Source organism: Salmo salar, chromosome ssa25, assembly GCF_905237065.1.
Source record: "Salmo salar chromosome ssa25, Ssal_v3.1, whole genome shotgun sequence".
Lineage (NCBI taxonomy): Eukaryota > Metazoa > Chordata > Actinopteri > Salmoniformes > Salmonidae > Salmo > Salmo salar.
Genome location: NC_059466.1, coordinates 19,623,017 through 19,647,206, shown reverse-complemented (window position 1 = coordinate 19,647,206; position 24,190 = coordinate 19,623,017). Strand labels below are relative to the sequence as shown.

The 24,190-nt window shown below is 40.9% G+C and overlaps 1 protein-coding gene across 1 annotated transcript in view; it reads right to left on the bottom strand.

Moving 5' to 3' along the window:
• Positions 1–3,497: 3,497 nt before the first annotated feature.
• LOC106586291 (parathyroid hormone 2 receptor) overlaps positions 3,498–24,190 on the bottom strand; it is a 153,825-nt gene continuing 133,132 nt past the window's right edge. Inside the window, exons 12-15 of the mRNA XM_045707894.1 lie at positions 19,347–19,441; positions 15,756–15,894; positions 4,343–4,384; positions 3,498–4,113 (exon numbers count right to left, since the gene is read on the bottom strand). Coding sequence (XP_045563850.1) covers positions 3,715–4,113; positions 4,343–4,384; positions 15,756–15,894; positions 19,347–19,441 — 675 coding nt within the window. The 3' untranslated portion in view covers positions 3,498–3,714. The remainder of the gene's footprint in view (positions 4,114–4,342; positions 4,385–15,755; positions 15,895–19,346; positions 19,442–24,190) is intronic.

Genomic DNA, 24,190 nt, shown 5'->3' with positions numbered 1-24,190 from the left:
ATATACAAAACATATCAGTGCAGCCCTCTGGACCTCGTTGGAGACTGACTGCGTGAAAATGAGTTTGACACCCCTGAATGGACGTGCTCATGCACATATACACTAACTATCACGATTAAACCATTTTGGCTTGTTTAGGAACTGTACAATTGAGAACCATATATATATTGATGCATATAGGAATCAACCTTGGCTTGACTAAAATGACTTCCAGGAAATAGAACAGAATAGCCTTGTCTGTACAAACACAGTAATAGAGGTTTGATTTGATGAGACCCTCGTCTGAAAGAATGATACAGTAAATACACAATACAGACCTGAGGGAGAAAAAAGAGCTGTCTACAATACACAGTGAATTTACCAATCTCTGTATGAGTGACAGTAATGTAAGTAACTCTAAAAGAGAGAAAGAGTCGAGAACAGGGAGCAGTGAAATAACATTTATCACAAGTAAACAGAGAAGAGAACAACAAATATCACTGAGACATGACTGTAATCACTTAAGCCAACAACAAGCCAGACTCTGAGAGAAATTAGCTTTTTTAAAAGGTATTGTTCTAGACTGGATAGAACTCAGCTTGACAAGGGGAAAAACAAAATACTGTTTGTTGGCATCCAGACATCTGTTAGTCAGTCAAATGTAATTTTGGATAAAAAAAAACATGCTTTGCACAGACAGACACATGATGCAGTCAGTTCCTCTAGCCCTTAGTACTGACTTTAGCCCTCACCTCCCCTAAAGGATGGAATGTCTGATTTTCAACGACTGGGGAGTGTTTGGTAGAGAACATGGATCCTTGGCCCAAAATCATATGGATAAAGCAATGAACATTTGTATTTTTTGCTTGAAAATGTCATCCCTTGGCTACAAAAAGTCAGTCCATGATTTTGTACAAAGATGAGACGTCTTTTCCTGTTTGTTGTCTTACCCCTCAACTGTGGTGTGTTTCTGTGTGTTTGAGTCTGTAGCCTGCATATAGGCCTACTGTATGTATCCATATAGGCCTACTGTATATATCTATATAGGTCTACTGTATGTATCTATATAGGCCTACTGTATATATCTATATAGGTCTACTGTATGTATCTATATAGGCCTACTGTATGTATCCATATAGGTCTACTGTATGTATCCATATAGGCCTACTGTATATATCTATATAGGCCTACTGTATGTATCCATATAGGCCTACTGTATATATCTATATAGGTCTACTGTATGTATCTATATAGGCCTACTGTATGTATTCATGTAGGCCTACTGTATGTATCCATATAGGCCTGCTGTACAGTATGTATCCATATAGGCCTACTGTATGTATCCGTAAAGGCCTACTGTATGTATCCATATAGGCCTACTGTACAGCATGTATCCATATAGGCCTATTGTATATATCCATAAAGGCCTACTGTATGCATCCATATAGGTCTACTGTACAGTATGTATCCATATAGGCCTGCTGTACAGTATGTATCCATAAAGGCCTACTGTATGTATCCATAAAGGCCTACTCTATGTATCTATATAGGCCTACTGTATGTATCCATATAGGCCTACTGTGTATGCATTCATATAGGCCGACTCTATGCATCCATATAGGCCTACTGTACAGTATGTATCCATATAGGCCTACTGTATGCATCCATATAGGCCTACTCTATGCATCCATATAGGCCTACTGTATGTATCCATATAGGCCTACTGTATGTATCCATATAGGACTACTGTATGTATCCATATAGGCCTACTGTATGCATCCATACAGGCCTACTGTATGTATCCATATAGGTCTACTGTATGTATCCATATAGGTCTACTGTATGTATCTATATACTGTAGGCCTACTGTATGTATCCATATAGGTCTACTGTATGTATCTATATACTGTAGGCCTACTGTATGTATCCATATAGGTCTACTGTATGTATCTATATACTGTAGGCCTACTGTATGTATCTATACCTGTACAGTATGTGATAGTCAGCTGTTTGTTCACTGGCACACAATTGTTAATAACCCATCCACAACCACTCAACTATATGTGATAAAATGAAAATCTGAGGCCCACACCCGACCCAAACCTGCTAATATATAAATGTGCTGTAGGCTACAGTCAGAGATGGTAGCATTTTTTGGGGACAGGGGGTTAAGGGGTTTTCCCCCCTGATTTAGATATGTTTCTGCTTATATTTTCTGACATTTTGGTAGGCTATTTGTAAGCCAACTTGTCTATAGTTCGATACATGCAACTTCTCTCTTGTCATTAATATGTTGCCCTTGAATACTAAATAAACCCTTGCTCACCAAAATAATGTCATAAATCGATAAAATGAATGCTTCAATCTAGTTGACATCGGTAAAGTTCTCGGCGTCATCTCTGCTTCTTTTGCAGAGCAGACGTTTAGAGAGCGGGGAGAAAATACAATCTACAAAAAAAAAAGCTGGAAAGATTTTCTGTGCAACATTTTCCAATGACATCAGTTTGACCAATTATAAGGAAATAGAAAGCTGTGAAAACGACCCAACATGTTTCTGATAAGATTTCAGTTCGGCTGGATGCATTTTTTTACGTGGTTAAAATACTATCAGCTTTTATGACGCCGATACATTTAGCACCTCTACTACAGATGGTATCTAACTGAATATTTGCATTCTCTCACAAACTGGTCTCAGAGCATTTCATATTACTCTGTATGTAGACGTTTGCGTTATACGCTAACCCATCTAATCCGACCAATACCCTACTTTGTTTTTTCCTTAAGTAACCATCTGTTTTATGTAACCATACCAAAAGTGCTTTCCCAGATTTACATTTACTATGTTACATCTAGTCTATGAGACCAGGCTGCCTCTCAAGATGCTGAAATAAAGAAATCATATTACTCCTGTATCATTCTACTGCAAAAAAATGCTTAATTCCGCAGGAGTTAATATTAAGGCTATGTGAGAGGTTATAGACCTACAGTCAGTGTCCAGATTTCCGTTTCCATTTAACCCATCTGAACAGTAGGCTACCATTCCCTTGACATGCCATAGGCCTATTTGAAGTTCCTGTCTTGTGACTGTTGAATTTGTATAGCTCCTCACAATCATCACACATGGCACTGCTACCATCCTCTTTTACCACTTCACCAAATCTTTCCCAAACATGACTTTTCTGGCCCTCCCTTCTCTTTATTTTCAACTCTCCCCTTTGTAGCTTTTCTCTTATTGAATTAAACTCTGACATTGTCCTTTTTGCCTCAGTGGATCGACGTTAACTTTCTCTGCCCGTTTCCAAAAGCTTTTGGCGATTGGTGTGTAGGTTATTTGGCGCACCTACAGTTTAGGCTTAAGCACTAATTCCAGATAGCCTAAAATATTGAAAGAAAACCCTCAATGTAGCCTATAGATATAAATTGCACAAGAATGATACATTTATGGATTTTTCAAGGTATTGTTTTCTCTTTATTCAACCCGCCCGCAACCTACCCGCCCTTCATCCACACAATAATTACGGACACTAAACCCGCCCGCCTTGCGGATATAACCGTGGGGACTGCGGGTTATGCGTCAACCCGCACAGCACTATCACATTTGTATCTCTATGAATGAACATGCGGTTCCAAGTCTAGGGCCAGGAGTCTTTGGTCCCTATCCCAAAGGCCTGGTGTTTTTCCCAGCCAAGATATATATTATTCATATTCAGGAAATCCTCCAGTCTCTCCCTTTGTCTACAGTGTCTCCTCATCATCATCTACGGTCATGCTACTATTGAGTACAGGCAGCGTCTCCTTCAGAGAGATGTCATCCACCTGCTTGGCACTGTCCTCCTCTGGTTCCTCAGGTATGGAGGGGTGGAGGCTGTCTGGGTCTGAGTTACTAATGACATAGCCAGGCAGGGTGGCATGGGTGCTGAGTGTAGGGGGTCCGTTGCTCCGGTAGACCCGGCTGGAGAAGAGGGTGGTGGATCGGGTGGCAGGGCCAATCCCGGCCAGCTGGGACTGGCTGATGGTGCTGTTGTTGAGCACTGTGAGCACCGAGCCGTAGCGGTACCTACCACACACCACCGGACCCTTCCAGTCAAACGCCAGGTTCCAACGAGTCCACGTCTTTTTGATCTCTGTCTGGACCTTTGGGGGAGATGAGGAGAGGGTGAGAAAGAGGGTGTAGGTGGAGTGGTTGGGGGAGGAAGATGGGAAGAAATAGAGAGAAAAAGGGTTTGGGGGAATCTTAGCCCTTGTTTCTCATATGTCGAAAGAACAGAGATCTAAGGAGCCGCTCTAGGGATGTTCTCAACCTAGAGATGTCTTGTGTTGAAGTTACACAACTTATACAGACTGTAAAATCCTCCGCACTCACCTCTCCATTGCAGTAGCAGTAGATGATGGATACAAAGAACCCCTGGAAGAGACAGAAGAGTGTGAGGGGAGAACCAACGTCATAAAGAAGATCAGTTTATTTCTGGGTTGCAGGGGTTTTGCAATTCAATGTTCATATTGTAAATCAATGGAAAGTGTATAGCATTGGGGCTGCAGGTAACCTAGCAGTTAAGATCGTTGGGCCAGTAACCGAAAAGTCACTGGTTTGAATCCGAGCAGAATAGGTGAAAAAAATCTGTTGATGTGCCCTTGAACAAGGCACTTACAGTAACCCTAATTGCTCTGGATAAGAGCATTTGCTGTACATCGCAAAACCTTTGTCAATCTGGTGACATGTACAGTGCCTGCATTTTAAATGGATTCACCTTTTTACTGCAGTGGGCTAAATCAGGGTCACACAGAGTGATTCTTGGTAGTCTTAAACAAATCTACTTTGAAACAAAAGTATATACCTCACACATATTTATGGGCTTAATAACAAAAGTAAGATATAAAGTAAGATATCATTTTGAGTTTGCATCCCAATATATGACACTTTATATACATCACAGAAGACTGAAATATAACCAAACCGTTTGTCTGATTTAAAAAAATTATCTTTATTAATTATGAAATTATGAAAAATATGAATAACATTCCACCCATGAGGCCAAAGACGGCGCTTTTGGTCATCGACTGCAGGAAAGAGGAAGATGTAGATTTTGTCACAATAACCCAGAATGTCAAAGTGGAATTATGCTATAAGACATTTTTACAAATTATTAATAAAAAATGAAAAGCTAGAATGTCTTGAGTCAATGAGTACTCTACCCGTTTGTTATTACAAACCTAAATAACTCCAGGAGTAGAAAATTGCTTAATTAGTCAGATTGCATGGAGTTGCATGGACTACTGTAACTCTGTGTGCAAAATTGGTATTTAACATGATTTTTTAATGACTGCCCAATGCATACAATTATCTGTAAGGTCCCTCAGTCGAGCACTGACTTTCAAGCACAGATTCAATGACAAAGTTTGAGGTTTTCTAATGCCTCGCAAAGGGCACCTACTGGTAGAATATAAAAAGCAGACATTGAATATCCCTTTGAGCATGGTGAAGTTATTAATTACACTTTGGTTGGTGTATCAATACACCCAGTCACTACAAAGACACATACAAATATTCCAAAACATGCATCCTGTTTGCAGGCACTAAAGTAATACTGCAAAAATAATGGCAAATAAATGTACTTTTTATCCTGAATACAAAGCATTAAGTGTGGGGCAAATTCAACGCAACACATACAGTGCATTTGGAAAGTATTCAGACCCATTTACTTTTCCCCAATTTTTTTACATTACAGCCTTATTGTAAAATGGATTTCAAAAATAATACATTCTCAGCAATCTACACACAATACTCCATAAAGACAAAGCGAAAACAGTTTTTTCAGAAAGTTTAGCAAATTTATAAATTTACAAAAACAGAAACACCTTATTTAAATAACTGTTCTGACCCTTTGCTATGAGACTCAAAATTGAGCTCAGGTGCAACCTGTTTCCACTGATCATCCTTGAGATGTTGATTGATTGGAGTCCACCTGTGATAAATGGTAAGTTCAAATGATTGGACATGATTTGGAAAGGCACACACACCGGTCTATACAAGGTTTCAAAATTAACAGTTCATATCAGAGAAGAAAAACAAGCCTTGAGGTCGAAGGAATTGTCCGTAGAGTTCTGAGACAGGATTTTGTCGAGGCACAGACCTGGGGAAGGGTACCAAAACGTTTCTGAAGCATTGACGGTCCCCAAGAACACAGTGGCCCCCATCATTCTTAAATGGAATCAGTTTGGGACTACCGAGACTTTTCCTAGAGTTAGCCACCCGGTCAAACTGAGAAGGGCCTTGGTCAGAGAGGTGACCAAGAACCCAATGGTCACTCTGACAGAGCTCTAGAGTTCCTCTGTGGCGATGGGAGAACCTTCCAGACAGACAGCCATCTCTGCAGCACTCCACCAATCAGGCTTTTATGGGAGAGTGGCCAGACGGAAGCCAAGCCTCAGTAAAAGGCACTTGACAGTCCACCAAAAGGCACCTAAAGACTCTCCGACAATGAGAAACAAGATTTTCTGGTCTGATGAAACCAAGATTGAACTCGTCATGTCTGGAGGAAACCTGTCACCATCCCTACGGTGAAGCATGGTGGTGGCAGCATCATTCTGTAGGGATGTTTTTCAGCGGCAGGAACTGGGAGCCTAGTCAGGATCGAGGGAAAGATGAACGGAGCAAAGTACAGATAGATCCTAGATGAAAACCTGCTCAGGACCTCAGACTGGGGTGAAGGGTCACAATCCAACAGGACAACGGCCCTAAGCACACAGCCAAGAACGCGCAGGAGTGGCTTCGGGACAAGTCTGTGAATGTCCTTGAGTGGTCCAGCCAGAGCCTGGACTTGAACCCGATCAAACATGTCTGGAGAGACTTGAAAATAGATGTGCAGCGATGCTCCCCATCCAACCTGACAGAGTGAGAGGATCTGCAGAGAAGAATGGGAGAAACTCCCCAAATAGAGGAATGCCAAGCTTGTAGCGTCATACCCAAGAAGACTCGAGGCTGTAATTGCTGCCAAAGGTGCTTCAACAAAGTACTGAGCAAAGGGTCTGAATACTTATGTAAATGTGACATTTCAGGTTTTATTTTTGATAAATTAACACACATTTCTAAAAACCTTTTTGCTTTGCCATTATGGGGTATTGTGTGTAGATTGAAGGTAAAAAAATATTTAATACATTTTACGATATGACTGTAACGTAACAAAATGTTGAAGAAGTCAAGGGGTCTGAATACTTTCCGAAGGCACTGTAACTGAGTACCACGGTTCATACTTTCAAGCATGGTGGTGGCTGCATCATGTTATGGGTATGCTTGTCACAGTTTTGACTTAAAATCGGCTTGAAAATCTATGGCAAGACCAGAAAATGGCTGTCTAGCAATGATGAACAAGTAACTTGACAGAGCTTGAATAATTTTAAAAAGAACAAATGGGCAAATATTTTACAATCAAGGATTGTACAATATTTAAGAGCTGTAATCACTGCAAAGGTGATTTTAACATGTTTTAACTCAGGCGCATGAATACTTATCTAATCAAACTATATTAGTGTTTTATTTTTCATTAATCGATTTTCACATTAGAGTATTTTGTGTAGATTGTTGCCAAAAAATGACAATTTAATCCATTTTAATCCCACTTTGTAACACAACAAAATGTGGTAAAGTCATGGGGAGAGAATACATTCGAAAGGCACTGTATTCCAGGGGGGAAAAGTGCCCTTCTCCCCTTTATTCTCTCTCTATTCAACATAACACAGACTTCTGAAATGCCATAAGAATGCATGAGATGTTTTGATATGATTCATATGTTTATTTCAACCTTCTTTTCTCAAATCATTATTTTTATAAGAATCAATCATAAGAAAAGGTCTTGCATTGATCGGCATCCCTTCTGCTATATCTCACAGCCTATTATATCTGTCCATCTCTTTCAAATCTCCCCCTTTTCTCCACTCTTGCTTTCTTTGTGGAAGCAGCAGCACCCTTTTGCTCTCTGTTAAGGTTGCAGATCTATTGCAGTGGTTGGCTTTGCTGTAGACAGAGCCGAGGCAGGCATGCCTAGTAAGGAGAGAACACTAAACTTGCAAAGAACACATGGTGTAATTTACACTCCTTTATCTCATCAACACATTGAGCTGATAAATAAAGAAACGGAATGATGAGTAAAACTAAAATATTGTCACACTGTTAGTTCTCTGCTGCCAATGACTGGAACGAACTGCAAAAATCACTAAAGCTGGAGACTCTTACCTCCCTCACCAGCTTTAAGCACCAGCTGTCAGAGCAGCTCACAGATCCCTGTACATAGCTCATCTGTAAATTAGCCCATCCAATCTACCTCATCCCCATACTGTATTTATTTATTTATCTTGCTCCTTTGCACCCCAGTATCTCTACTTGCACATATATCTTCTGCACATCCTACCATTCCAGTGTTTAATTGCTATATTGTAATTACTTCGCCACCATGGCCTATTTATTGCCTTACCTCTCTTATCCTACCTCATTTGCACATGCTGTATATATATTTTTCTACTGTATTATTGATTGTATGTTTGTTTATTCCATGTGTAACTCTGTGTTGTTGTACAGTGAGGGAAAAAAGTATTTTATCCCCTCCTGATTTTGTACGTTTGCCCACTAACAAAGAAATGATCAGTCTATAATTTTAATAGTAGGTTTATTTGAACAGTGAGACAGAATAACAAAAACAAACAAATCCAGAAAAACGCATGTCAAAAATGTTATAAATTGATTTGCATTTTAATGAGGGAAATAAGTATTTGACCCCTCTGCAAAACATGACTTAGTACTTGGTGGCAAAACCCTTGTTGGCAATCACAGAGGTCAGACGTTTCTTGTAGTTGGCCACCAAGGAGGGATTTTGTCCCACTCCTCTTTGCAGATCTTCTCCAAGTCATTAAGGTTTCGAGGCTGACGTTTGGCATCTCGAACCTTCAGCTCCCTCCACAGATTTTCTATGGGATTAAGGTCTGAAGACTGGCTAGGCCACTCCAGGACCTTAATATGCTTCTTCTTGAGCCACTCCTTTGTTGCCTTGGCCGTGTGTTTTGGGTCATTGTCATGCTGGAATACCCATCCACGACCCATTTTCAATGACCACAACACTTTTACCCAGTTGTCCTCTGAATCATTCAGATGTTCATTGGGAAACTTCAGACGGGCATGTATATGTGCTTTCTTGAGCAGGGGGACCTTGCGGGCGCTGCAGGATTTCAGTCCTTCAGGGCGTAGTGTGTTACCAATTGTTTTCTTGGTGATTATGGTCCCAGCTGCCTTGAGATCATTGACAAGATCCTCCCGTGTAGTTCTGGGCTGATTCCTCACCATTCTCATGATCATTGCAACTCCACGAGGTGAGATCTTGCATGGAGCCCCAGGCCGAGGGAGATTGACAGTTCTTTTGTGTTTCTTCCATTTGCGAATAATCACACCAACTGTTGTCACCTTCTCACCAAGCTGCTTGGCGATGGTCTTGTAGCCTATTCCAGCCTTGTGTAGGTCTACAATCTTGTCCCTGACATCCTTGGAGAGCTCTTTTGTCTTGGCCATGGTGGAGAGTTTGGAATCTGATTGATTGATTGCTTCTGTGGACATGTGTCTTTTTTACAGGTAACAAGCTGAGATTAGGAGCACTCCCTTTAAGAGTGTGATAATTTCTTTGTCAGTGGGCAAACGTACAAAATCAGCAGGGGATCAAATACTTTTTTCCCTCACTGTATGTGTCGAACTGCTTTGCTTTATCTTGGCCAGGTCGCAGGTCGCAGGTCGCAGTTGCAAATGAGAACTTGTTCTTATATTTCCCTCACTAACTTTAAACATCAGCTATCTGAGCAGCTAACCGATCACTGCAGCTGTACATAGTCCATCTGTAAATAACCCACCCAATCTACCTACCTCATCCCATACTGTTTTTATTTACTTTCTGCTCTTTTGCACACCAGTATCTCTACTTGCATATCATCATCTGCTTATTTATCACTCCAGTGTAAATCTGCTAAATTGTAATTACTTCGCTACCATGGCCTATTTATTGCCTACCTCCTCACTCCATTTGCACACACTGTATATAGACTTTCTTTTTTCTATTGTGTTATTGAATGTACGCTTGTTTATTCCATGTGTAACTCTGTGTTGTTGTTTGTGTCGCACTGCTTTGCTTTATCTTGGCCAGGTCACAGTTGTAAATGAGAACTAGTTCTCAACTAGCTTAATTGGTTAAATAAAGGTGACATAAAAATAAAAACTAGCCTACCTGGTTAAATAAAGGTGAAGTAAAATAAAATAAATTATTCTCTACAAATTGTATCGCCTGGCTGGGTACATAAACCACAGGATCATTCTCAAACGTACAATATTAAATGGGCGGCAGGTAGCTTAGCGGTTAAGAGTGTTGGGTCAGTCCCTGGTTCAAATCCCGAGCCGACTAGGTGAGAAATCTGTCATTGTGCCTTTGAGCAAGGCACGTAACCCTAATTTCTCATGTAAGTCACTCTGGATGAGGGTGTCTGCTAAATGACTAATCTTTTAACGTACAAAGGTTTCCACACTTCATATTGTGCTGTATGAAGAATAATGCCTCAGGGTAATGCAGCTATGATGCATGTAGAAACCGGAAGAAAACTAATGCCCTTTGCTAACTGGAGACAAGTGAAGGGAAAGATATTACAAAACACATCACAAACAAACGTGGAAACAAAAAAACAATGGGAGGAAAGCTTTTATCCTCTGGGCAATTCCATAGAAAGACAACCAGAGAAATAAGACCGTTCTGCATTGTGCGAGGAAAGCCACGCTTTGTAGTAAAATAAAGTGTTGTTCCTTTTGCCTGAAGAACTACAATTAAAGATATAACAAAGAGGCTAAGATGCAATGAGCAGCTTAAGAGGATTAACCAGAGATTTCTAATAATGCAGCTACCAAGCTGTCAGACGTAGCATTGCTCGTTAAAACAACAGTTTGGTGTCTCTATAATGAGCCACTTAAATCATTCAATTCAAAAGCATAAAAGTATGTTTTGAAGCTGAAATATTTTATTAGTAGAATGAGATGAAAACGCTTGGTGGTGAGCCACTACTGAGGGGTCCTACACACTATTACACTGTCTGGCACAGCTGTGATAAACTGACTGAAAACAGAAGGCTCTCATGTCTGACAGAGTAAAGCTGATTCGAGTGAATTTACCAAGAAGGCATTGAATGTTCCTGAGTGGCCTAGTTACAGGTTTGACTTAAATTGTCTTAAATCTATGGCAAGACTTGAGAATGGCTGTCTAGCAATGATCAACAAGTAACAGAGCACATGAAAAAGGCACATGAAAGCCCGCTTGGAGTTAGACAAAAGACACCTAAAGACTCTCTGACAATGAGAAACAAGATTGTATGGCCCGCTTTTTCAGCGAAAGGAACTGGGAGACTAGTCAGGATCGAGAGAAAGCTGAACGGAGCAAAGTAGAGAGAGAACCTAGATGAAAACCTGCTCAAGAGCACTCAGGACCTCAGACTGGGGCGAAGGTTCACCTTCCAACAGGACATTACCCTAAGCACACAGCCAAGACAACGGAGAAGTGGCTTCGGAAACAAGTCTCTGAATGCCCTTGAGTGGTCCAGCCAAAGCCTGGACTTGAACCCGATCGAACATCTTGACTTGAAAATAGCTGTGCAACGATGCTCCCCATCCAACCTGACAGAGCTTGAGAGGATCTGCAGAGAAGAATGGGAGAAACTACCCAAATAAAAATGTGCCAAGATTATAGCATCATACCCAAGAAGACGTGATGCTCTGATTGCTGCCAAAGGTGCTTCAACAAAGTACTGAGAAAAGGGTCTGAATACTTATGTAAATGTGATATTTTTGGTTTTAATTTCTAAAAACCTGATTTTGCTTTGTCATTATGTGGTATTGTGTATAGATTGATGAGGAGAAAAACTGATTTAATACATTTTACGATATGACTGTAACGTAACAAAATGTCAAAAAGGTCAAGGGGTCTGAATACTTTCTGAAGGCACTGTAACTGAGTACCACTCTTCATACTTTCAAGCATGGTGGTGGCTGCATCATGTTATAGGTATGCTTGTCATTGGGACTAGAGTTTTTTGGGATAAAAAGAAAAGGAGCTAAGCATAGGCAAAGTCCTAGAGGAAAACCTGGTTCAGTCTGCTTTCCAACAGTCATTGGGAGACAAATCCTCCTTTCAGCAGGACAATAACCTAAACCGCCAGTCTTAATATACACTTGAGTTACTTACCAAGACGGCATTGAATGTTCCTGAGTGACCTAGTTACAGCTTTGACTTAAATCGTCTTGAAAATCTATGGCAAGACCAGAAAATGGCTGTCTAGCAATGATCAACAAGTAACTTGACAGAACTTGAAGAATTTAAAAAGAACAAATGGGCAAATATTGTACAATCCAGGTTTACAAAGTTCTTAGAGACTTACCCAGAAAGATTAAGAGTTGTAATCACTGCCAAAGGTGATTTTACCATGTTTTAACGCAGGCGGTTGAATACTTATCTAATCAAACTATATTAGTGTTTCATTCATCGATTTTCACATTGGAGTATTTTGTGTAGATTGTTGCCAAAAAATGACAATTAAATCCATTTTAATCCCACTTTGTAACACAACAAAATGTGGAAAAGTCATGGGGTGTGAATACATTCGAAAGGCACTGTATTCCAGGGGAAAAAAGTGCCCTTCTCCCCTTTATTCTCTCTCTATTCAACATAACACAGACTTCTGAAATGCCATAAGAATGCATGAGATGTTTTGATATGATTCATATGCCTATTCATATGCCATATGACAGACAGAGTGAAGCTGATCTGTCACTAGCACTTGGTCCGGAGAAGGACCTTCCTTGTCTTTATTGGCCTCAGCTAGACTCGGCTAGACAGGCAGATGAAGATAAAGTAGCAGGAGGGAAGGGAATCTCCCCGCCTGAGGTTCAGGCTCTCAACTGTAGTAGACCCTATCATTCGCCCCAACGGAGCGAATGATACGTAGCGAATGCTACACAGTAAAGTAGCTTTCACTGGTTCAGGTCAAACTCCTGTTCCAACTTATTTTCATGGGATGCTTTCTTTAACCTGTTTAGGATAGGGGGCAGTATTGACACGGCTGGATAAAAAACGTACCCGATTTAATCTGGTTACCACTCCTACCCAGTAACTAGAATATGCATATACTTATTACACATGGATAGAAAACACCCTAAAGTTTCTAAAACTGTTTGAATGGTGTCTGTGAGTATAACAGAACTCATTTGGCAGGCAAAAACCTGACAAGGTTTCAGGCAGGAAGTGGCCTGTCTGACAAGGTGTCGTTCTTCTTGTCTCTGTTTATTGAAGAGTGAGGATCTTAGCTGTCCCGTGACACTTCCTACGGCTGCCATAGGGTCTCAGAAGGCGGCAAAAAGCTGAATCGTGGCTTTGCAGGCTCTGGCTGAAAAAAAGTAACGCGTTTGGGTAGTGGCTGGTTACAGTACTGTGAGACTCAGGCTCGTGCCCGCGTCGACCGAAAGCTTTGTTTACTTTCCTCAGTTTAGCTAAATGGACATTCCCGGTCGGAATATTATCGCTTTTCTACGAGAAAAATGGCATAAAAATGGATTTTAAACAGCGGTTGACATGCTTCGAAGTACGGTAATGGAATATTTAGATTTTTTTTGTCACGAATTGCGCCATGCGTGCGACCCTGATTTACCATTTCAGATAGTGTCTGGGACACACGAACAAAGCGCCGCTATTCGGATATAACGATGGATTATTTTGGACCAAACCAACATTTGTTATTGAAGTAGCAGTCCTGGGAGTGCATTCTGACGAAGACAACAAAAGGTAATCAAACTTTTATAATAGTAAAGCTGATATTGGTGAGTGCTAAACTTGCCGGGTGTCTAAATAGCTAGCCCGTGATGCCTGGGCTATGTACTTAGAATATTGCAAAATGTGCTTTCACCAAAAAGCTATTTTAAAATCGGACATATCGAGTGCATAGAGGAGTTCTGTATCTATAATTCTTAAAATAATTGTTATGCTTTTTGTGAACGTTTATCGTGAGTAATTTAGTAAAATGTTAGCGAATTCCCCGGAAGTATGCTAGTTCTGAACGTCACATGCTAATGTAAAAAGCTGGTTTTTGATATAAATATGAACTTGATTGAACAAAACATGCATGTATTGTATAACATAATGTCCTAGGGTTGTCATCTGATGAAGATCATCAAAGGTGAGTGCTGCATTTAGCTGTCTTCTGGGTTTTTGTGACATTATATGCTAGCTTGAAAAATGGGTGTCTGATTATTTCTGGCTTGGTACTCTGCTGACATAATCTAATGTTTTGCTTTCGTTGTAAAGCCTTTTTGAAATCGGACAGTGTGGTTAGATTAACGAGAGTCTTGTCTTTAAATAGCTGTAAAATAGTCATATGTTTGAGAAATTGAAGTAATAGGATTTTTAAGGTTTTGAAAATCGCGCCACAGGCTTCAAGTGGCTGTTACGTAGGTGGGACGAATTCGTCCCGCCTAGCCCATAGAGGTTAAAAATTGGATCCTACTTCATTTAATTGGATACTGTTATATCAGCTTTCGTAGCTACATGTACATTCAACCTTGAGGACCGGTTCTATTGTAGAATTCAAACTGTCTTCAAGAAACAAAGAAAATGTGTAATATTTTTCCCTCATTTAATTTAGCGATTTGGCTATTAAACTTTCAGGATATAGTGGCTTATTCTGCCACATTAGTAATTATAGTAACTATTATGAGCTAGACCTACAGAACACAGTAAACACCATCTTCCATTCACAGTGGATGCTATTCAAAAGGAATTATTTAGTACAGAATGTAATTATATGTGCCAAAAGAGGGTGGGACCCATATGTTATTGACACCACATTTTAGCCATTCTCATCCAGAGTGACTAACAGTGAGTGTATAATTGTTCATACTTTTGTATTTGTCCCCTTTGGGAATAGAGCCCATAACCCTAGCGTTGCAAGCGCCATGTTCTACCCAACCGAGCCACACAGGACATATCATATGATTCAGAGGCCATTATTAGCATTACCTGTGGGCCAGGGTTACTGTAAGTGTTGCTACTAGAGTGCACTAAAGCAGCCTCTATCCTATCAGTCCTAGTAGATTGGGCTTTCTTCAGGGAGAGGAATGTAGGACTAGAATAGAGTAAGAGTAATCTTTCACTATCACCTCAGTAGGAGTATCTCTAGTAGAAACACATTCTCCTCGTTTTCCCCCAGGTACTGTATACTTTCTCATACAGGTCTAGACAGTGAGGGCCAGGGCGAGCCAAGGACAAAGCTGATAATATAGAAAGTACAGTAGCAATCAGTTGTATTGATCCTCTCCCAATGCTTCTGGCAGAGTTTTGAATCGATTAAGTGTCACCGACCTGTGGTGATAGATAAAAGTAGGGTTGAAGAAGCTAAATCATAATTTCATTGCCTGATTATTTGTGATGAATGTTGGTGTGACTTGGCCACAAACAGCCTCACTTCCCTCAGGTGACAAATTATGTTTACAGGATAAAGTTCAAGGAGTGTTGGAGAGTAAAGTTCTCCCTGAAGTTATTGAAGTCTCACTGAAGTTGAAAAAAATGTCTTCAACAATATAAGTGTAAAACACAAAAAACAAAGTAAAAGTATGCAAGCTTGATAACCCTGAGGGTTGTGTAGCAAATACATGTTTTACCTCATATCATACATGGCAAGTAACAAATATAACAAATGACTAATTTTCAAAAGATAGTTACCTGGAAGGAGTTGAAGAAGAGCTCGAAGTACATCCTGACCTCCCAGCTGAGGCCTTGGAAGGTGTGAGGCATCCCCACAAACACAATGTAGTGGACCCCAAACACCAGCACCAGCACTAGGGTGGACTTAGCCAGCTTCCTGTGGGTACAGACAAAAACGGAGGTTTGGAGGGGATCAGTTTGAGCAAGACAAGACGAGATGTAGAATTGCTGAATCTTTATCTCATAATATGTCATTATTTGGGATGGAAGGTGATCAGTAATTGTGCGCAGTCCGACTCCAATGCAGTTGTTTTTCTCACAAAAACAAAGGCTGAACATCACCAGTCTTTACATCACAGTGGATTCAGCCATGACATCGACACTCACCAACAACTCCCAGTTTAATAATGAACAGTGTTTCAAGTTTCACAGATGGCCATTAGTCATTTCACATTTGCTGCCTTCTGATCTCCTCTCCAGAGGGGTCTCTGGTGGTTCTTCCCCTCAGATCTGATCTGCATTAGTTATCTATCCCAACAACCTCCTGATCCATCAGTGAAAATGCCAATAAGCAACAAAATCTACCGGTAATTATAAAGCATTTTTAAATGGCATGTAGGCCGACGTTCTGAACGGAGAAGGATGTAAATGGGGTGTAAATGGCACATTTAGTTCAGTGCCTCGTATCATCTGCCATCATCAGTCATGCTACAGTTCAGTGAACACATGACTGACTCGCACAGCAGGGTTGACAGTCTCCAGCAGAGTGATGTTATCTGCGTGTGTGTGTTGTGCCTGTGCATGTGTGTAAACGTGCGTGTGTGTGCCTGTGCGCTCCTGTGTGGGTGTACATCGGTATCAATGCCTGTGTGTGTGTGCAAACATGAGACGTCCCTGGCATCATGTCAGCTGTTAACCAGCCACCTGGTGCCCAGCACTGCGGTACGCTGCTCAGCAGGGGAGGAGAGGCAGAACCAATTGATCACTGACTATTATTAAGCCTAGCAGTGACGTGGGGTTTGGCCCAACTGCGACCCTGGTGGAAACACTCTGGATCAGTCCCAAATGGCATCCTCTTCCCATTATAGTTCACTACTTTTGACCAGAGCCTTGGCCAAAAGTGGTTGACTATATAGGGAATACTAGAGTGCCATTTGAGATGCACTCTCTGAATGAACCCCTGAATAACTATTACCTTCCCAACACACAGCTCTATCATTACAGCGGCTTTCTACATCCACTGTGGATGTTGTTTTTTTACCATCATGGGTAATAACAACAAGGCTGATGAGTACATTTTCTAAATATAAGGATATAGTTAGTATAGGAATTCAACGTCCAAATATTATATGGATAAATATGGATAAAATCATAAGGCTTTGGGCCAGGGGCAGACTTTCTCAAAGCATAATGTTCAATTAAGCTTAATTGGATTTGGTAAAATACACACTGGTACCATAAGTTTCCTGAGGCCTAGAATAAAGAAGTTAAAGGCATGGACCTTGCCTGAGGCGTGCTCTTCTGTATGCTTTATGGCATATCATCCCATGTTGTAATGTTAAGGAGGCACATAGGAGATTTCAGACAGAACATGAATTGTAAACTAGAGGCAAGACATTTTACACCCTAGACAAAATGTACACCTACAGTGGGGGAAAAAAGTATTTGATCCCCTGCTGATTTTGTACGTTTGCCCACTGACAAAGAAATGATCAGTCTATAATTTTAATGGTAGGTTTATTTGAACATTGAGAGACAGAATAACAACAAAAAAATCCAGAAAAACGCATGTCAAAAATGTTATAAATTGATTTGCATTTTAATGAGGGAAATAAGTATTTGACCCCCTCTCAATCAGAATGATTTCTGGCTCCCAGGTGAATTTTATACAGGTAACGAGCTGAGATTAGGAGCACACTTAAAGGGAGTGCTCCTAACCGCAGCTTGATACCTGTATAAAAGACACATGTCCACAGAAGCAATCAATCAATCAGATTCCAAACTCTCCACCATGGCCAAGACCAAAGAGCTCTCCAAGGATGTCAGGGACAAGATTGTAGACCTACACAAGGCTGGAATGGGCTATAAGACCATCGCCAAGCAGCTTGGTGAGAAGGTAACAACATTTGGTGCGATTATTTGCAGATGGAAGAAACACAAAAGAACTGTCAATATCCCTCGGCCTGGGGCTCCATGCAAGATCTCACCTCGTGGAGTTGCAATGATCATGAGAATGGTGAGGAATCAGCCCAGAACTACACGGGAGGATCTTGTCAATGATCTCAAGGCAGCTGGGACCATAGTCACAAAGAAAACAATTGGTAACACACTACACCGTGAAGGACTGAAATCCTGCAGCGCCCGCAAGGTCCCCCTGCTCAAGAATACATATACATGCCCGTCTGAAGTTTGCCAATGAACATCTGAATGACTCAGAGGACAACTGGTGAAAGTGTTGTGGTCAGATGAGACCAAAATGGAGCTCTTTGGCATCAACTCAACTCGCCGTGTTTGGAGGAGGAGGAATGCTGCCTATGACCCCAAGAACACCATCTCCACCGTCAAACATGGAGGTGGAAACATTATGCTTTGGGGGTGTTTTTCTGCTAAGGGGACAGGACAACTTCACCGCATCAAAGGGACGATGGACGGGGCCATGTACCGTCAAATCTTGGGTGAGAACCTCCTTCCCTCAGCCAGGGCATTAAAAATGGGTCGTGGATTGGCATTCCAGCATGACAATGACCCAAAACACACGGCCAAGGCAACAAAGAGTGGCTCAAGAAGAAGCACATTAAGGTCCTGGAGTGGCCTAGCCAGTCTCCAGACCTTAATCCCATAGAAAATCTGTGGAGGGAGCTGAAGGTTCGAGTTGCTAAACGTCAGCCTCGAAACCATAATGACTTGGAGAAGATCTGCAAAGAGGAGTGGGACAAAATCCCTCCTGAGATGTGTGCAAACCTGGTGGCCAACTACAAGAAACGTCTGACCTCTGTGATTGCCAACAAGGGTTTTGCCACCAAGTACTAAGTCATGTTTTGCAGAGGGGTCAAATACTTATTTCCCTCATTAAAATGCAAATCATTTTATAACATTTTTGACATGCGTTTTTCTGGATTTTTTGTTTTTGTTATTCTGTCTCTCACTGTTCAAATAAACCTACCATTAAAATTATAGACTGATAATTTCTTTGTCAGTGGGCAAATGTACAAAATCAGCAGGGGATCAAATACTTTTCCCCCCTCACTGTATCAAGTTATTTTCAAAAGGGAACATGAAAGGAAGAACAAAAGCTCAAATCAAAAGAAAACAAAATTCAGAGCGGTGTAAATAGCATATTTCATCTCAAATGTGCAACTCTGCAGCCTAAAACACATTGTGCATTTAGAAATAATTCAAGGTAGAATGCCTTCTTTACAGTTGACTTTCATTGTGAAATTCAATTTCACATTTGAATCCATAGAGTTTCAAATAACTAGTAGGTCCTTACAGACATCTTACAGAAATATTTGCACTAACTGTAAATCGCTATGGATAAGAGTGTCTGCTAAATGACTAAAATGTAAATGTAAATCTTTGCCAATGTCACTGTGACATTGATCTACCCACCTGTACTGTTTTCTTGTGTCGTATCTCCCTGCATTGGTCTCCCTGATCTTTGTCGCCAGCACTCGCACAATGTTCACAAAAAGGATAAAGTTGAGCTGAAAAGACAATTGGAAAAAGTTCTAATTAGCCGAGCCAGAGATACTAGACACTTCATTGCAGAGAGTACAACTCCTCTGCTTGAAACTAATTGCCTCACTTCTTTAATCTCGTCTCAATTCCCTGCATTCTTGAGCTCTATCTGAAAAGCCTATTTTCTTAGCACTTAATATCTCTTCATAATCCTATTATAGAGAAAATGGGTTTAACTGTTAGGAGGCAGTTGATAGATTATAGACCATACAGTGGCTACACTGAAAACACAGGTTCTATCTACCATGTTAATGTACAGTGCAGTACTTTCGGAAAGTATTCAGTCCCCTTGACTTTTTCACGTTACAGCCTTATTATAAAATGTATTAAATCGTTCATTTTTTTCCTCATCAATGCACACACAATACCCCATAATGACAAAGTAAAAACAGGTTTTTAGAAATGTTTGCAAATGTATGAAAAAAATTATGGAAATATCACATTTATATAAGAATTAAGACTCTTTACTCAGTACTTTGTTGAAGCACCTTTGGACGCAATCAGAGCATCAAGTCTTCTTGGGTATGATGCTACAAGCTGTATTTGGGGAGTGTCACCCATGAATACACCTGTATTTGGGGAATGTCACCCATTCAGCATCGCTGCACAGCTATTTTCAAGACTCTCCAGAGATGTTCAATTGGGTTCAAGTCCAGGCTCTGGTTGGGCCACTCAAGGACACTCAGAAACTTGTACCGAAGCCACTCCTACTTTGTCTTGGCTGTGTGCTTAGTTGTTGTCCTGTTGGAAAGTGAACCTTCGCCCAAGTCTGAGGTCCTGAGTGCTCTGAAGCAGGTTTTCACCAAGGATCTCTCTGTACTTTGCTCCGCTAATATTTTCCTCAATCTTGACTAGTCTCCCAGTCCCTGCCGCTGAAAAACATCCCCACAGCATGATGCTGCCACCACCATGCTTCACCGTAGGGATGGTGCCAGGTTTCTTCCAGACCAGGCCAAAGGAGTTCAATTTTGGTTTCATAACACTAGAGAATCTTGTTTCTCATGGTCTGAGAGTCTGTAGGTGCCTTTTGGCAAACTCCAAGTGGGCTGTCATGTGCCTTTTACTGAGGACTGGCTTCCGTCTGGCCACTCTCCCATAAAGGCCTGATTGGTGGAGTGTTGCAGAGATGGTTGTCCTTCTGGAAGGTTCTCACATCTCCACAGAGGAACTCTGGAGCTCTGGCAGAGTGACCATCGGGTTCATGGTCACCTCCATGACCAAGGCCCTTCTCCCCCGATTGTTCAGTTTGGCCGGGCGGCCAGCTCTAGGAAGAGTCTTGGTGGTTCCAAACTTCTTCCATTTAGGGAATAATGAAGGCCACTGTGTTCTTGGGGACCTTCAATGCTGCAGACATTCTTTGATATCCTTCCCCAGATCTGTGCCTCGACACAATCCTGTCTCGGAGCTCTACGGATAATTCCTTCAACCTCATGGCATGGTTTTTGCTCTGACATGCACTGTCAACTGTAGGACCTTATATAGACCGGTGTGTGCCTTACCAAATCATGTCCAATCAATTGAATTTACCACAGGTGGACTCCATTAAAGTTGTAGAAACATCTCAAGGATGATCAATGGAAACAGGATGCACCTGAGCTCAATTTCAAGTCTCATAGCCAAAGGTCTGGATACTTATGTAAATAAGGTATTTCTGTTTAGACATTTTTGCAAATGTATACAAAAAAACTAAAAACCTGTTTTTGGTTTTGTCATTATAGGGTATTGTGTGTAGATTGATGATGAAAAAAAGTAATTTTATCAATTGTAGAACAAGGCTGAAACGTAAGAAAATATGGAAAAAGTCAAGGGGTCTGTATAACTTCCGAAGGCACTGTATATCATTACATAAAGTAAATCAGCACAAGTACGAGTGTGAGTTATAGAACTCCAAATCTAATATAAGGGAGACTATAGGCATTGTAATGGGCTTCAAGGAGTGTTCCGAGTGTTGAGGCAGCATTCGATTCCAAACTCAGAAATATACCTGACTCATAAACGGAATCAGGTCATTGTTCAATTTATGATGAATGATCGTTTCTCTCTGAGGAAAACCTCTCAGTGACTGGTGAGAACAGCATTAAGAAAATTATTACTTTGGACATGTGTGGCAATCAGTTGAACGCCTTTGCCACAATACGATGAAATAATTGGAAAAATGCAAATTGTCGTTTATGTATTTAGGCATTTTGTTCTGAGAGGGCTTTTGGATTGGGGTTCCTAATGAAACTGAACATCCATTAAACACCATTCTATCACTTTGCATGAAAAAAATCATGGCAATAGGAATACAAAATACATTCAACAGTAGTCTCAGTTTAGAGTGATTGGTTATTGTGCCATCCATTGCAGTGGGAACAGACTGCAATGGATGGAATTTTAATTTGATCATCTCAACCATCTTGGTGAGACTGTTGGGGCTTAATTTGTTTCACCATTCATGTAGCGTGTATATGTGACATCTGATTAAAAAACTCTATGATAAGCTATATGATCGGCCTTTGACAGCCTATTCTCACCATATGAGTGAGAATGTTTTCCAAATCCCATACTGGAGAGCTAGCCAGCCCTGAACTAACACACTTTCATTCAAATATTTAACTATTTAACTAAAAAGTATTCTCCCTGGACCATAATTAAATGACGAGTAGCAGGGCTGGATGGAAAGCCTTCAGACCCAGATCCAGTATATGCTCAGAAAATATATAATCTTTTCAGACAACCAATCTCAACCTCAGTTAATTCATTCCAGCCAGATTCTTTGATTACGTCCCAAATGGCACCCTATTTATTTGATAATGCACTACTTTTGACCAGGTAAAAAGGGAACAAGGTGCCATTTGGGACTTAACTTTGATCTCTTATTCATTCCACCTTACTTATAGATTCAGATCACCCTCCTCAGATCCCAATCACTTCATACTCCTTCATTTCAAATCAGTGTAATTGTATACATTCCCTCCAGTCTCAGACCCAAAGGGAACAGAGACTGAGACCAAAGCTGCTTACCGGCAGAGAGGATGGGAGAATAACTGATTAAAACAGCCGGCCACGAGGCAAAATTCATTTTAATGTAAGATTTAACAACGCACCTGCTTTCGAATACATAGTCTGGCTGATCGAGTAAGTGAAACGTGAACAGAAACAACATAAGGATTTAAATTATGTACAGTATGTTATTAATCCTACATGATCCGATCAGGTATTGTGAACTCCCACCGCAAAGGATAACACTTCAAAGTCAGTCAGACAGTCAGTGGAGTGGAAGCTGCAACTGGCAAATTGGCTCTTATGATAAGATACTGTAAGTGTGCCTCCAAAGGAGTTACTATTGCTCACATCGCAGTCTGCATAAAAATGATTTCCCAGAGTTAACACAGAGATGGCGGGGCAATGGGGGGCAGAGTTGAATGTTTTAACTCCATCAAAATCGATCATATTTTGCCGGAGTGCAATTTTCTTCCAGTTAAAGATTCTCAAATTTCTCTGGCTCGCTTCATTCATGCGAGAGACCCCCATAGACAGTGTAAGAAGCAGACATCGTCATTGTCACGCCCTGACCTTAGAGAGCCTTTTTATTTCTCTATTTGGTTAGGTCAGGGTGTGATTTGGGTGGGCATTCTAGTTTTTCTATTTCTTTGTTTGCCAGGCATGGTTCCCAATCAGAGGCAGCTGACAAGATCCCACAAACTAAGGTGGGAAAAATGCTGCCTAAGTATGATCCCCAATCAGAGACAACGATAGCCTTTTTCCCACCTTAGTTTGTGGGATCTTCTTTTTGGTACTGTGCTGTATGCCCTACTGAATGTCACGTTTTCGTTTGTATTTTGTTTTGTTTCGGTGTTCATTTAATAAATGAATATGTACGCCTACTACGCTGCACCTTGGTCCAATCCTTCCAACAACGAGCGTAACAGTCATACTGTGTCTGTTTCTTCAGCTTCTGAAACAACTTAGCTTGATGGGTCTCAGCAGGCAGGTCTGTGTGTCTAATCTTTAAAGCTCCCGATAACCCACACACTGACAAAAAAGTAGGTCGTCTGAACTAAATAAATACTGAGGCTGTAAACATACAGTATATACTTCATTGGTTGTCTATATTTTCTCCCAAGGATTTGTGTGCACTGTAGTCGTTATGATAAGGTAAGAACAACTCTATAACAAAGGTTTGAACCAATCAGTGAATCAAATTACACAACAAGACGAACTAAACATCATAATCATTATGTGTATATTATATACTCATGCCTACGATAGACCTAAAGCCCCATTATATTCTGGGAATTCTAATGATCTCTCGCTATCCTCCTATCTCCATTTCCTGCCTCTCTGGCCTCTGTCCTGTAGTGTTCGCAATTGTAACATCATGGTCACCAAGGTCATTAGAGACTTCTGAACTCATGTTGTCCCTGTCTGACTTTCATTAGATGCTGCTCAGCTCCTTATATGGATTTACATATTATTGACAATGTTGTTGTTATTTTTCTGGTAATGATATTATTACACATTCGATTCCAACTGTCAGGGAAAGGAGATGTATTTTTATACTTCATTGTGGGTGTTAACGGCTGAATAATTGGTGGGATCGTCAGATAAGCACATGCACACACGTATACATGCACAAACGTACGCCCACACATACCCTCACATAAACAGACGCACGCATGCACACGCTCTCACCTACGCATGCGCACCTGCACACGCACACGAGAGAGAAA